This window comes from Epinephelus lanceolatus, chromosome 19 (genome assembly GCF_041903045.1).
Source record: "Epinephelus lanceolatus isolate andai-2023 chromosome 19, ASM4190304v1, whole genome shotgun sequence".
NCBI classification, from domain to species: Eukaryota; Metazoa; Chordata; class Actinopteri; order Perciformes; family Serranidae; genus Epinephelus; species Epinephelus lanceolatus.
The window spans coordinates 8,662,872-8,679,245 of NC_135752.1; the positions used below are offsets into that span (position 1 = coordinate 8,662,872).

The window sequence follows — 16,374 nt, forward strand, 5'->3', positions numbered from 1 at the left end:
GCGCCCTGCTGTTCCCGGCGGTGAGTTTAAAGAGTCTCGATTGGAGGGCTGCAGTGAAAACAGCCAGCGTCCTTATGTGAAACGCTCTCTATACACAGTTAGGTCTGAACCAGAGGAGATGGCGAAACACAGGTATGGTTACGAATGTTTTTACACTTTGTTAATGTAAAGTATTCGCACGAAAGACACCATTAGTTAGCTTTTAGCGTGCCATCTATGTGAAAATGATCCAACACTAACGTTACCTGGTAAGCTACTCCGACTGTGTTCAAATTTAAGGAATATCACTTATCTCTCAACACATTATTTGTGAGTTTCAATGCTGTAACATTAGTCGTGTATAAGTGTGTTTGTGAATCGCCATGTTTGGAGAGCTGTAGTTTAAAACTGAAGCTATTATCAGTCGATACCGCGCTTTCATGTAAGCCAGGCCTCCGTACAGGTTCAGGTTTATCTATGCTTTCTTCCTGGTTTAATAAACTAAACTAGCTACGCAATATTAGAATGACATTCCAGTATAACTACACGCACATAACGACTGGAAAAGAGGTGACAAAGTATTTGCGTTTACTTTTACAGTTAAAATTTGCGCGGTCACAGCGCTGGTAGTAGCATCAATATGGCGGGCAGAGAGAGGTTGTCTGGGGGAAGCCACACGTCGCGAACGAAATATTATTTTAGATGTTGCTGTAAAAAAAAAAAAAAAAACACTAAGTGTAATGTATCCAGCATTTTGAATAAACGTTTGATTAGTTTCTCCTTCCATACCAGCATGCCACTGCAGGACCTGCCCTGCCTGGGTCCTCAGGGCTCCATGTTGTCCCACAGGATGAATAAACGTAAATCCAGAGACTGCCTCAGTGAGGGCCTGGACACTGAGTGCACCCCAACAGAGCTCATTCAGCAGTGGTCACCCCGCCACAAGCACCAACGGCTCATCGGCAAGGGCAAAGAGAATGGCAGCAACCAGTTTGTCCTGGCCAGGAGATCTAGGAGGAAAAAAGAATCCCTGTCATGTAGGAAACCTCTTTTCTGACCACCTTCAATCAGCTGCAGTGTATTGTTTGTAGCTGTGATAAACTCATACTTTGCTCTTTTTCATATATTTCCCTCAGCAGGCATTTCATGGGACCACCTACCCGATGAGCTGCTTCTCAGGATCCTCTTCTATATCCCTCTGCAGGACCTCCTCAGGATGTCTGTGGTGTGCAAGCGCTGGCATCGCTTAGCGTGAGTCTCTAATCACTCGAATGCATAAGTTATTTTCAGAGGGTGACAGAGGAGTAATATTTTTTTTCCTTCTCAGCTTTGTCCTGATTAAAACACCCTCCAATTCATGTTACAAGTGCACCCAGTTTCACCCCGTCACTTTCATTCTTAATGCAGTTGCAGTTCCACAGATTATTGACTAGCACAGAGCTTTAACCCACAATATTTTCATTTATCTGTTCTTTTTCTTCAAGTTGGTTATTTAGGGAACTTGGTGACTAAGAGGAAGTGCTTGCTGAAAAATGTAAATAAACAGCCCCCATTCTCATATTCACATCTCCATTGGTTGACCAGACACATTCTGGAAAACATAAAATAAAGTGTAAATAAGTAGATGCACTGCATACCAGAGGGCTGAATTGCTTCTTCTTAAAATTAATCTTCATATCAAACGTGTTACTCCCTTGGCTTCATCAGGTTTGCAGACCTGATGAAGCCAAGGGAGAAACAAATTACTATCAATCTGATGTTTCCTGCCATCATCTGCACCAAGTTATAAGCACTGATAGTGCAGTGCAGGGGGCATGTACTTTTGAATAAGATAAAGTGTGTTTACATGCACTACAGTGAATGGGTTGCTTTTGGCTTTCTGTGGTAAGCTGGTTTCTAACGTCAGGATAAAAGGAAAGATGATTGTGTGTGTGTGTGTGTGTGTGTGTGTGTGTGTGTGTGTGTGTGTGTGTGTGTGTGTGTGTGTGTCTCCCAGGTTTGATGAGTCTCTGTGGCACAGCGTAGATCTGGAGGGTTTGACCCACATGGGTCCAGCCCTGCAGCAGGTGCTGAAGTACGGAGTCCGCATGCTGCGCTGTCCTCGCTCCTTCGTGGAAGAGATGCACTTCATGGGCACAGGGTGAGTCCAGCAGCTGGTTACACTCACTCCACATCTCATTGTGGTCTACACAACTTAGGCTGGTAAAGGGTTCAACTTCTGCTGAATTTAGTTTCTTGTTTATATGATAAGTGTGGTGATAGTCAGTAGTTTTCTTGTTGTCAATGAACCCCATGTGCAGACCAAAACCAACAGTGAATGAACATCTATTGTGTGTGTCTCAAAGCCTGAGCTGTCTTCATCCTCTGTGCCATAGAGTTCCATTGTGTTCCAAAAACTATTAAAAACACATCAGTGAGCTACACTGTTGCACTTGCTGATGTGTTCTTTCACTACCATGATTGCACACTGTGTATTTTATTTTTACACAGTCCCACACACACTCCCGCTGCCACAAGCACCAAATTACAATTAATCGGCCACTGAAAATAGTCCTCCACATAAGTAGATAGGTGTACTTGTGTGTATATGTACATACATGCATGCATGTATATACATGCATTGTGCATACAAGTAATTGTAAATATGAATACAAACACATGTATGTATATAAATACACGTGTGCAGGTACATACAGGTACCTACGTGCGTAGGTGTTTGAATATATTGCGTACATATGGGTACATGCAGGAATTTCTGTGTCAGTGTATGTACATGCAAGTATACAGAGATACGTTATTGTATTTATTATATAAAAAAGTGCACCGTATATGATCTACTATAACCTATTAGTAACTAGTTGAGTTGCAAACTCAAAAGCAAATAAGCTGTATATATGAAAACAAGCTTGGAAAAAAGTACATAAGATTTATATCCTCAGTATGAGCCAGTGGGCTTGGAGGTGAGAGTCAGACAGGGTAGAGAAGTCAGAAAGTATTGAGAGACTGACTAACACACTTTAGGTTTTGAATTTTCATGGGATATGTTGACAAAACAAATTTGAATAATGGCAATCTTGTCCTTTTTTAATAAGATCATGTAGCTGCCACTCAATATATAGGGGGGAAATATGTCTCTTTGGATCTAAGTGTCTGCCAGGTGTATGTACAGTAATGATATACAGTCATTTTTATGCATGGACTAACACTTCACACCTACCCAACATATTGTTCATGCTTTCTGCTGAAGAGAAAGGTTTGGTTCTATCAGTGCTGTAACCTCATTTATGTTGTCAAACAGATCTGTCCTTTAAAGGCCATTTACTGGTGTAGTTTTTCTTGCTGGATGAATGTAAACTGGATTTATTTGATTTGCCTTTTTACAAAGCAAACTTTTTTTCATGTTTCAGCACTGCTTTGTCTTCTCTGTTGTTCAGCCCTCTGCAGATAGCTCTAATGGATCTGTCCAGCTCCATTATCCCCACCTCAGCTCTGGAGAGCATCATCCGTCGCTGCAGGCTGCTGGAGTATCTGAGTCTGGAGGGTCTGCAGCTCTCAGATACCATCATCAGGTGAGTCTCCATCTCAACTGCTGCCATCAGAGGTGAGAAACATGTCGCTGATTCTGTCCCCTCAGAATCCTTAGGGCCCGTGTCCACATTCCAAAGCAGAACAACGCCGGCAGGGTGCTGGGAAGCACTTCATCCCAGCGCTTTATTTTTACAAAATCACTGGCAGCGCTTTTTGTAATGATGTGCTGTGCATAGGTTTTGTTTCTATGGCAACAATTTCTACTCTAACATTAGCCAGGTAGCTAACATGATGCTATATTAACAGAGGGTAGACTAACACAGTCAACTTGAAGCTTACGAAGCGAACGGTGATAAAAGCACAACACACACCAGCAACATCCAGTGTCCGCTGGTCGATCTGCTCCCAAAAAATGAGCTTTTCTGTCTTTGTTGTGACCGTACACTAGCCCAGCTAAAGGGGCAGCGGTGATGTCACTAGTGCCTTTCTGAGCATCTGTGCAAAAAAGGCGGAGCACTCTGAAAAAAGATGTTGGGCACAGCACCTTTTCACTAGGCAGCCGTATGTGCTCTCTCCTCACTGTGGATAATTGGAAAAAAAGACGCCAGCTCTGAGAGAAAAAAAAAACCCACTATGTTGACACAGGCCCTAAATGACATCAGCCATACACCACTGACTTTTCCATAAATCTGTTGCTTACATTCAAACATGATTAATAAATATTTCAATCAATGATCTAATCAATTTCATGTACTGTAATATAAATCTAGAAAAGCAGCACATTTACATTGGAGAGGCTGAAACAAGCAGAAGTTTTGCATTTTCTGCTGGAAAATCATTTATCATCATTAATTAAACTTACCAAAATGTAGGACTTATTTAGATTAACTTTGCAAAAAGGCTAGAAACAGGAAGACTGCTAGCCTGGTACCTGCAAAAAAACCCAAAGTAAATTAAGCTCTGAAGCCCTTACCTCTGTGTAGCACTGTGTTTATCATTGTAGAAATGGCAATAAAAGCTACTGTACATGTAAACCCCATAATTGTGGGGTTGGTGTTTGCTGTTGTTGTAGAGTATGTGTGCCCCTTTGGTCTTTTCTCAGTAACCGATGCGGTTGGATATTTGTCCTCTGTCTCTCACCCAGCTCTCTGTCCCAGAACCCAAACCTGCTGCAGCTCAACCTGTGCGGCTGCTCCGGCTTCTCTGCTCCCGCTCTGGCTGACATGCTCAAATCCTGCACAAGGTCAGCCGCTTATATTTCATATGTCAAAATCCTGTTCTTGAGATGACAGCTGGGTCTACCATTCCCTATCTCTGTGATTTACTAATGCTGTGTTTATTTATTTTCCCTGTGCAGAATAAAGCAGTTGAACATATCATGGTGTGACTTCAACAATGATCATGTGAAGAGTGTTGTTAATAATGTGAGCTCCGCTGTTACTCGCCTCAACTTCAGCGGATACAGAGAGAACCTCACGCTAGACGGTAAATGAGGGATGTTTGTGCAAAATCAGTTCATTATTCAGTCTTTATTGTGGTAATGGGTTAAACATGAGTGTTTGTCCAGGATAGAGCCACTCTTATGTTCACTCCTTGCTGTTTTAGACAATAGGCATCTAAAGCGTTATTACGTTTTGACTTCATGGCAAGTTGCTTCCAATCTTCTCTCTTGCTTCAGTACTTTATATAACGAGATTGTGTCCCTCACCATAGTCTACTCCTACACTAGTTGATCTGTTTGTGTACCTCTGTACCACCAAAGCATTGTCTGCATACATACACTGATCAGCCAAAACATTAAACGACTGACAGGTGAAGTGAATAACATTGATCATCTTGTTACGATGCAAAGTTCTGCTGGGAAACCCTGGGTCCCAACGTTCATATGGATGTTACCTGACACACCCCACCCAAACACTGATACATGCATGCATGCATGCATACATAACTGGCAAATATATATCATTGGCCGATAAGCAAGAAATTAAAATTTTTATTGGTCCAATACAGTGGATAATAGCTCCTATTTGCTTGCTACACTCTCCAATCATATACCTGTTTCAAACCATCATTCAATCAATCAATTTTATTTATAAAGCCCAATATCACAAATCACAATTTGCCTCACAGGGCTTTACAGCATACGACATCCCTCTGTCCTTAGGACCCTCACAGTGAATAAGGAAAAACTCCCCCAAAAAACCCTTTAACGGGGGGGAAAAAAAACAGTAGAAACCTCAGGAAGAGCAACTGAGGAGGGATCCCTCTTCCAGGACGGACAGACGTGCAATAGATGTCGTACAGAACAGATCAGCATAATAAATTAACAGTAATCCGTATGACACAATGAGACAGAAAGAGAGACAGAGAGAGAGAGATGCAGGACAGACGGTAATGACAGTAGCTTACAACAACATTAATGATCCATCCCACCTCTGAAAGTACAAACGATTCTTTATATTAAAAGGTGTCACACTCTGATCAGTGTGTCACCTGTCCTGCTGTTGTTGGATTCCATTAGGCTGACTGTTTTGCTTGCCCACTGCCAAAGTATCAAATTGAGATCATTTTGAGGACTTGATGATGCAGTATAAACTTCTAGTGTTCACTTTGCTGCAGACAAAAAGATGTGAGATGACAGTATCATGTGTCTCTTTACAGATGTGAAGGTGCTGGTGACGAGATGCCCTCATATTACAACGCTAGATTTAAGGTAAGATCTTGTTCCTCATTGACAAGGGATGGTTTGTATGGTGTGCCATGTTTTTAAATATAATGCAAGTGTATTGATACTAGAAATGAAATAATTATATTTTATCTTTTAGTGTGGGAGGATGTAGCACAAAAAAGCATGGGCAGTAAGAAACTTCCTGATCAACATTTATATGAATACAATTATATATCAAAGGCCATAATTCCTAGATATTGGCACGCTGCCATGGTATTTGAATTTTTTTTTTTGTGAGGGAGTCCAGTAAACTCTTGGTGATCATTCTGAAGAGCATTAATCATATGCATACCTAATGTGACATAGGCTTAAAGTTGCTTAAAATATTGACTCGCTCCGAAATCAAAATTACAGAAGTTGTCATTCCCCACCAAAAAAAAGATCAGAATCAGGTAAAAATATGAGAAGTTTTGTGTCATAACAAGTTGTTTTTCACGTTCTAACAAGAAACATTTATTGTTAAAGCTTTTTCTGCCGCCTTTCCCTGCTGAGTTTGACAGAATTGTTAAAATGCTTCTTAGTGTAGGCCTGCAGTATGTATACTTATCATTCACCATGCTCAATAACAGCAAAATCTGGCCATTTCTCTGCTCAAGCCGGCAGTAGCACTTAGTCATGTGTAGATGAGCCATATTTCCTGTTTTAAAAGCTAAGCGGTATGTTGTTATAACAAGAAAAGTGTCTTTTTTTCTACAGGAAAAAGCTGTTATAGCATGAAAATATCTTGTAAAACATCTTAGAGCAAGAAACTTTTCATGTTATTACCTGACGGTAAAATTTTTTTTTTTTGTTTCTGGTGTGGCAGCAGCACTGAAAGCTCTGACTAACAGCTGACGGCACACTTCCTGTTCAGCACTTAGTCTGAGTGGGCAGAAGTTCGCTGCATAGATCAGCCTCTCATTGGGCGGAACGAGCCACCCGCTGAAGTCCTGCCCTACCACCTCCGGTTGCAGTTTTCAACACGTCCTTTACTAACTTTTGCGGTGTTTGATTTTGCTGGGATGTAGCCATTTTTCTGCCATGGTTCGCGTCCTGTAGGCGATATTTTTGTGGGCGTGTTACACCAAAACCTGTTTCCCCCCGGCAATATTTTTGCAAGCACACCATTGCTGTGGCACCGCCCAGAACGGTTGTGATTGGTTGAAAGAAATACAAGCAGCCGGGGCGTTTTTCTCCAATCTTAAAGTGAGAGTCGGCCCAGCCAGACCTTTCTTTTCTTGAGAAAGAATATTGCTCTGTGATTGCTGGATGTGTAAATATGCATGTTTTCCAACAAGCTGGTTTCTCTGTGCTACAGTGACAGCACTCTACTGATGGCCGACAGCTTCCCCGTCCTCAGTCAGCTGAAGGATCTAGTGCATCTGTCCCTGAGTCGCTGCTACCACATCCACCTCGCTGCTCTCACGTAAGTTCCCCTGCTGTCCTCCCTGCTTCTGAGTAGTAACTGAGTTTAGAAGTCCAAAATGTAACTTGTGTCATATTTCCAGTGACCTGGGGCAGACGTTCCCCCTGCTGAGCGTGCTGGACGTGTTTGGCATAGTAAACGGCAGCCACCTATCCTCTCTGAAGAAGGAGATGCCTCGCATCAGCATCAACCACATGCCTTTCTCCAACATTGCCCGGCCCACGCCCGACACCAGGCCCGTCAGCTGCCTCATGTGGAACAGGAAGTGTCGGCTGAGGTTCAGACTGTAACCACCACGCCTCCGTCGTGTTCTTAAGCTGAGTAAGTTTATGTTATGGAGTGTTTGATCCTGCAGTATTCCAACATGGTCCAGCCCTTTGTGCAGTGATGCCACCATCTTTCAGTGTTTGTTGCTGCTACTCATGTTTTTAGTGTTGCCTGGCATTAATGGTACTAAAGGTCAAATACTGGACCAAGCCTTTAAGTACTGAACATGCAAGCTTGTAGAGAATTGTAATACTTTATTTAGGAAAGTCAAATTTGAATGTGTAATCCCGTTCTTGTTGGAATATGTTCACACAGATGTTGAATGAGTTTTTGAATCTGTTTGAGGTTCTAATAATGTGTTATTTAAAATATCTTGTAAGGGAAACATGGTTTTAAAGACTCAATTGAAATGCTGACCTCTATTAGATGTCTGTAAGTATTTGGATATTTGGGAGAGTTGATTCTTCAGACATCTGAATAATGCTGATGTCACAAGTGTCTTGTTCTCTGCTGTAATAATGAGAGAACAGGTGATTTTAATGATTGAAGATGTTTTAATGTGAAATGATGTATCTGGATATTGAATTTCCAAGTAGTCAATATTCATGTTGAACAGATGTATATTTGTATGCAGGCCTTCACTATGTCGCTGTTTTCTACTGTAATAACGTCACCAGGCTGTTGTCTTCTCTCCAGCTGGACAGTAGTTTCTTTGATGATAAGCTCATTATGTCACAGTACATGTGTCATTGTAGATGTGCTGTATGTCCAGTGCTCTTTTATTACCATTTCATTCAAATGTCATACAGACTGAACTTTAATGGAACATGAGTTTTAACTTGTGAACTGTTTTATTTTCCTTTCTGAGTCTTAACAAGTAAACCACTGAATACACAAACTGTCTGAGCCTGTTTTCATGAACCCCAGCTGTTGTCACACTGACACAACATATCAAAGTTGAGCATGAAAGTTAATTTGTGACCTTGGGAGTAATAGTCTGACAAGAAATATCACATCATGCTCTTCATCAGTGTTTGTGCAGGCGCATACTATGTGTATATGTACGTATTCAATACACACATATCTTTATACTGTACATCTATGTATACATACACAAAACTGATGTGTGTTGATTAAATTCCTGTGATTACACACGTGGTGTGTACAAAAAGTACTCTGAGACATTAAGTAAAAATACAACAATGTAAAACATGTTCTGTTATACATAAAAGTCCTGTTTAATTAAAAGAACAGTACAAGAAAAGTATACGAGGTATCAGTGGTAAAAGTACTGGTTCTGCAGTAACATGTCCCCTGTAACTGATAAATATGACATAATATTGATACTGATGCATCAAAGCAGCATTTTACTGTTGTAGCTGCTTGACGTGGAGCTAATTAAACTAATCTGTACAGTTGGGTAGTTTCATCCCGTGGCTTTCAACAAGGGGGTCTGGCCCCTCCAAAGGGTCACCAGATCATGAGATGATTAATGGGAGACAGGCTAGAACCGGCCATAGGGCAATTCTGGCAAATGCCAGGTGAGCCAGCCCACCTTGTGTGCCGCAAGGCCACCACCCACAACATTGGGGGGAAAAAATGTACAGAAAAAAAACAAAGACCTGCAGCCTTTACTATCAAAAGGGCCATTTTTGGCCAAAAAGGAAAAAATAATCTGTCTGTAGCCACAAAACCTATTTGAGCCTCATAATAAAGGTAACACAGCCTTTTAAATCGAATTTAGCCTATCAACATTACTAACAGATCTAAATGAGCATTCATTAATTTGTTTTAGCCCAAGGTGGCTACTGTGCAGTGGGCTATATTTGATTATTTAGAACTTTAACTTTGCAGCATTGTTGATGAAAGCAAACAAATTTGTCCACACACTATTAAACTCTCTATTTTCATTGGAGACTTTTCCCTTTTTGGATTAGAAATCCACTACTGGCCTAGCTAGGGAGACTCAAGTATACTGTAGCTTTTGTTAGTGATGTGTTGAGATCAAAAGGTGCCAGTCCACAGATGTATGACGCACATTTTAGTTGGCAAAGTGTTAAAACTTTTTTTTTTTTTTAATCGGTGTATAGGCTATGCATTTTTAAAGCTGAAGAATGTAAGAATCACTTATGGTCTACAACAATACATGAAAATTAAAATGTAAAAAAAATAACGGTCATTCCATATAATTTTCTGTCAAAGTGACAGGGAGCCACTGGAGAGGGGCCAAAGAGCCACATCTGACTCTGAAGCCACAGGTTGCCTACACATGGATTAAGGGTTACAAGGCCCCAAAATTGTCAGCATACCTAAACTGTAAGGTATACTGTAAGGTACTGTAAACAAGGTGCAGCCATACCGGTTGACGTCACCTCCCCACCCCTTCAACTGGATTGGTCCATCCATGTGGATGTGTTGCTATTTTTGTAAGTTAAGATACTTACCCAGTGGACTGAAACACAGACGACCATTTCTCTCCAGCTGTCTTTTCGAGGTAACACTGGATGCACTGCAGGGACGTTGAGTCCCTCTAAAATAAATGACTGAAAAAGATTTAAAGTGCAATAGAATTGATTAATTAATTATCTTTAAATTATTCAAGAGATTATTCGAGTAACATTAAGACTTGTAGAAACATCTATTAACAACACTAACTGTTATATATCTAAAGTAGTTTTTTGAAAAGGGTATGCTTCACCTCCTTGGAATATGATATAACTTTCTTTTCTCCTCAGATGGATAGGTAACATCTTCAGTTTTACAGAAATGTAATGAAAATTGTTGGGGTATTTTTTTTTTGTTTAATTAATGACAAGAAAGCTTACAGAAGGAGGAAATTTAAAAACTGTCCCAATCACCCTTAATTCACCTGATGTACCCTACATTACACTTATATTGCATTCTAGTTTTTTTTTTAAAAACATTTGAAAGTAAAGGAAATGACAGTGTGTTACACTGATTGTATCTACTGTACTCACGCACAGAACTGCAGCACACTGTAATACTAGAATCAGTAGTGATAATAATGTCAATTTGTTAAGTTTAGATTTGATTTAAATCAAACTTTATTTATACAGCACTTTCATACAAACATGCAGCCCAAAGTTCTTCACAGAGCAGGATTAAAACAGCACAGAAAAAGTAACAAGTAAACAACTTGACATTACAGCACGAAAGAAGTGTTCAAAATAAATGAAAGGCAAAAGAACAAATAAACACAGGGGATAATAAAATACATACATAAATAAATAATATAACACAGCGATATAATAGTGCAATGGAACGGTGTGCAAATGGTGCTGGAATAAATATGGAATTATTAATGTAACAGGTTGCTTTATGTACATGAGATAGGTGGATATGACAGCATATACCAGGGGTGGCCAAACTACAGCTCGTGGGCCAACTGCGGCTCACTACGCAGTTTTAAATGGCGTGTGGCAAATTTTTGAAAAAAGACTCAAAAATGACTTAAGCATATTTCTAATAAACTGTACTGTACGTAAATTGCACAGCCCAGTTAAACCAGGATGTCCGTGTCATCTTGAACACTGAGGCTACTATTGGCAAACCCTGCTATTGCACTTCTTAATTTGAACACTAGATGGCGACACTCTACCTTCAATGATTGATTACTAGTTGATAAAAGCATTTAAGTCAGTAAATATGGCGGTGGACCTGAAAAGAAGAGAAGAGAAATACCTTCACATGTTGGCACACCAGTTAACCACTGTTATGTCTAATGTTACACTGCTTAGTAGTGTTGTGTAGTAATTTTCATGCAAAATGAATTTTCCTTGGCAAATGGGCTTTTATTAGTTTAGAAACACTGATTTTCTTGCCATGTAAATGATTGAAAATGATGCATTTACTATTGTTTAGCCTGTGACTCTTCATATGTTTCTGTGAATGGCCCACAATCCTAAATGCCCTACACCCCCTGCTGTAACATTAGGCATTTTGTGGACAGCTTCATATTTGAAGCATCCTGCATCACTTTGACTGAATTCATTTCTAAAAGGGTGTCTATAGTGAAAATTAAAGGGTGGGTGCACTCGAATTACAAAAACATTGGGCCTCATTCACTAACATGCGTAGAAATGTTTCTTACCCTGCACATGAAATAGATGCACACATAAATAACCATTAGATTCATGACACACGTGCACCAGCCAATTTGTTTAAATTGACAGGTAATAGCATACTGCCACGCCCCCATTTCTCTCTATAAAGAAATACGTTTGCCCAGAAGGTATCATGGAGATGCACATATTAAGGCCACACACACTAGAGTCAGATCGTCAGTGAGTGTGTGTGAGCGTCTCCGCAGTCTGAAACAACTGATAAGCTGTTCACTCTCTATAAACATGTTGTGTCAGTCTCTGAAGATGTGCTCTCCTGAAGGCACAGACTGCAGTGTCTTCCAGCAAGATCAGATATGACGTCTCAACACCTGCTTGGATGTAAATCAAAATACTGATTCCTGTTAATAACAATAATAATAATAATAATAATTATTATTATTATTATTATTATTTCATGGTACTAAAATTGATGGGAGTAGCTATCGTTACAGACAGGTTTAATGAAAAACAATGAAAACCAAAACTTCTGAATATCATAGAAGGCATTCTCATATATTCCACTGTAAGTTAGGGCAAGGACACTCAGCTTTTATAGTCAAATATTTAAACTCTGACAATAATTGATGAGGATGAAAGGGTATGAAATTAGTGCATGCATTAGTAAATTAAAAGTTTTAAATATTGTCTATTAAAGCCTTTTTTCAATGAATGTAGTTCTAACATTCTATGCATTTAGTTCAAAGGTGTGTGTGTGTGTTAACGTTTTCTGAAGACAGCCAGGCCTTTATCATTTGTGCCTATGCTTGGTCTGTGGCAGTTCTAAATTGGTTCACAAAGTATAAACAAATTCGGGGAAGCAAATATTGATGAATCCCAGATTTGTGCGTAAAATGTTTGTATGGATGGTTTAAGCACAGACTCCACTGTCTCCACCATGATAGAGTTGAGGTAAATGGAATTTCATTTTTAAAAAAACAATAGTAACATCTGTTTACAGAATCAGAGTGTCCATCAATACTGTGGATAATCCACAAATCTCAACATTGGAACTATTGTTCACCAAAGAAAAAGTCCCAATGAAAACTGAGGCAGGTGTCTTAAAACTGAGCAAAACCACAGCTCTCTGCATGACCACATACCACCAGAGCCAAGGAGAGAAGTGGTTTGTTTGTTTTATTTAGGTGACCTAATCCTTTCAGTCTGACCACTTACATACAATTAAAGGAATAGTTCGGATTTTTTTAAAGGTTGTATGGGGTAATCACAGTTTACAGTTTTGTGCAATAGAAGTATTTTAAAAGTACTTAAGGGGCAGTACAGTTTTTTTTCAAGTGGGGTTGTATGAGGAACTTATCCATCGACAATATATTACATACATTAGATGTCAGGCTGGGGTCTGATGCAGAAAGTAAGCAATGCTCTGCTGTTGAGGGATCAGCAAAAAAAAAACACATATTTAAGCCCCCTAACAAAAAGTCCCACCTAAAAAAGACTGTACCAATCTAAGTGTATGATATATTGAGAGTATTTTCACTGCTTTACTTCTTTGTCAGACAGCTTGTTTGGATAGGGAAGCTGTTAATGGCCTCAGTTCCCTATCTAGGCTAAGGCAAAGCATCCAGACTCTATTCAGAAAAACAGTAATTTCACCTGGCTGACCACGGGAGCTGCTTGTCTACCACTGCTTTGTTAGATTAGGTATTTTGTGTTATTGTGTGGCTTTGGTGAATCTAAACTAACCCTTTTAAACACCAAAGTCACACAACACAAACTAACTAACTGTTCAAGGCAGTGGCAGACCAGCAGCTCCTGTGTTCTCTGTTTTTCTCTAAAAGCCCAGTCTGGCTTTGAAGAGAGCAATTTAACAACCTCATTTTCCAGTTGGAAATCATTGTCCAACATTATAGCAGTGAAAGTACTCTCAATACAGCACGCACTTAACCGGATACCCCCCCCCACAGGAGTAGATTGCTTAGCTTCCATTATGGACTCAAGCCAGCTTCTCCAAACTGGGGGCGTGCTGACCGTCATCTACTGTATGTAATATACTCTCTATGGATAAGTACACCATACAACCCCACTTCAAAAAGAACTGAACTATCCCTTTAACAGTGCATCAGTAATACATCTACTACAGATGACAAACAGGCAGTAATAACTTTAAATAAGCACACACAAGCATTTCTTTTTCTTATCACTTTATCTGATTGTAAAACAGCACATCCTAACATACTGACACATCATATTGATAAGGACCCCTGCCTTTGGCACGCTGCATATTACAATTTCCTGGTTGTTTTGTAAACTAGTCCTTAAGAAGAACACCTTCTGGTTCAGAGTCCAGGGCAGATAGGTGTTACAAGGTGCACCAACAATATTTTATCAATTAAGTGGAATTACAAGTGTATACAAGAGACCAACTAGATTTTGATTTAATATTTTAAATTGTTACAACCATACTACCGTGTTGGTCAGACTGTGTATATTTTAATTTCAGCATCATCATACAGCACTGTTCAAGCATTTAGTGTCAGGTAGCTTTACAGGATAAAAATCATTTGTTTGTACCACTTTCTACCCAATAAAGTTTACACTGTATTTTTTGTTGTGGAAATTTTTAGCATGTTTGCCTCAGGCACATGCAAAATATTGCTAAATTTGTGGTCTTGTGAGAGGTTAGAAGACATACTTTTGACCTAAAACATGGAGCAAAATGCTCTTTTAAGCATGGAGTTGTATTTTTAGTGCACTTACATTTTTCCCCTGACTTAATTCTCAGCTCAAATGGCTCAACCAGCTAGAAAAAAATATACACTCTGTTCCAAAAATATCTTAATTCAACAAACAAGCCATAACAAACAGCCTGTGTTTTTAATTCACCATATAATATTCCATATTTTTCTTTTTGGCAACAAATCTCATGTGCAGACCCAAAGCAACAGTGATGGTATCTTCTAACATGTACTGTGTGTGCATTACAGCCTGATATATCTTCTCCCTCTGTGCCAGACAGCATGAAACTATTAAAAGACATCAGTGAGTTACACTGTTGCACTGGATGACATATCTCTTCATCACCATGAACACACTCACTGTAGTTTATTTTGACTCACTGTCCTGCTGCCCCTCAAATACTCAGGAGGGCACCAAATGTGGATTCATCCACCCTTGAAAACAGTCCCTGACAAATGCACTATTTCCTCCTGTTTGAGCAACCTTTATGAAAAAAAATAGTGATCAGCTGTTTTAGGATATTACTGGGCTTTTTTTGATTAAATTGTATATTTGTGAGCTGTTCTCTGAGGCTGCTCCCAAATTCGAAAAAAGATTCCAATCATCATCGTCAGTCAGTGTAGCTGCAGAGTGAGCGCTCCTCGCTTTCACGCTGCTCTCTGGGGTTAAATCATTACAATGCGTCAAGTTGTACTGTCTGCTCACTGAGAATGTCTACAAAGGGTACAGGCAGCTGCAGACCCAGACCCAGGGTGAGGCTGAGAGGAAGGAGGCAGCTGTCAGAAGTGAGGGGCTTTGCCCAGTCAGGCTCAGATGTTAAGTTATCTTCCGCCTTCTGTTTCTAAGTGGTGAATTTATAGTTTAAAGCACCTTAATACGATCATCTCTGACTTTTGTTTGATATCTAGTGATGCCAAAAAAATGTTGCTGCACACTCCAAATCAGTCAGTGTGTCAGCATAATTAGCATGCACTGGCTCGGAGGGCAAACTTGGTTTGTTTACTCAGGCCCCCAGGACCACTCTTCAGTCTTGCTGATCATTTATCCCAGTGGCCACTCATGGTATTGCAGCGAAAAATCCCCTGCAACCCAAAAAGCATTTTCCACATAGGCCAACATTATAAATGGTCAGTTATGACTCTCCTGTTTTGACTTCATGGAGGTTATATATCTGTAAAACTTTCCTCAAGCCGGCAAAAGTCTACGAGCAGAGCAGGAACTCGGGGGTGGGGCCAGCGGAAGAATCAGTAATGCGCATATTCAGTAGGCTGCATACCACGGAAGTAAACCCGGAAACTAAAACCTCTTTTTGGTGTATGCACCAGGCGAGCAGCTCCATTGGAATGAATAGGTGCCATTTTGCCATTTGGTATCTAGGCTTTAGTGAAATCTGTGTTTACTATATTACATGAACGTTGCCGTCACCCTTGACATCCTTCCCCAACCCCGTTTAAACTCTATATGATAACAAAAGGAACGAATAGTCAAATATTTGTATCGAACAGCCACATCCTATTCGACTAAAACAATTCTTAGAGGAGCCATAAACATGCCGCATTTCTTGCACCCTCAAATTCCTTGTTTTCAATGTAGACGTGTGGCAGGTGTGTTCAAACGCCAGAGCGGCAGGCACACGCAGCTGAGTACCT

The 16,374-nt window shown here is 40.1% G+C and overlaps 1 protein-coding gene across 2 annotated transcripts; it reads left to right on the top strand.

Moving 5' to 3' along the window:
* On the top strand, window positions 1-8,805 carry skp2 (S-phase kinase-associated protein 2, E3 ubiquitin protein ligase). 2 transcript variants are annotated; one of them, XM_033646375.2, is made up of 10 exons: window positions 1-132; window positions 772-1,016; window positions 1,116-1,230; window positions 1,976-2,119; window positions 3,414-3,548; window positions 4,652-4,750; window positions 4,865-4,992; window positions 6,169-6,220; window positions 7,533-7,640; window positions 7,723-8,805. In XM_033646375.2, the coding sequence occupies exons 1-10, from the start codon at window positions 119-121 to the stop codon at window positions 7,928-7,930; spliced, it is 1,248 nt and encodes a 415-aa protein (XP_033502266.1). In that variant the 5' UTR covers window positions 1-118; the 3' UTR covers window positions 7,931-8,805. The 2 variants fall into 2 exon arrangements, with proteins under 2 accessions (XP_033502266.1, XP_033502267.1); XM_033646376.2 differs by having other exon boundaries at window positions 1,119-1,230.
* The last annotated feature ends 7,569 nt before the right edge of the window (window positions 8,806-16,374 follow it).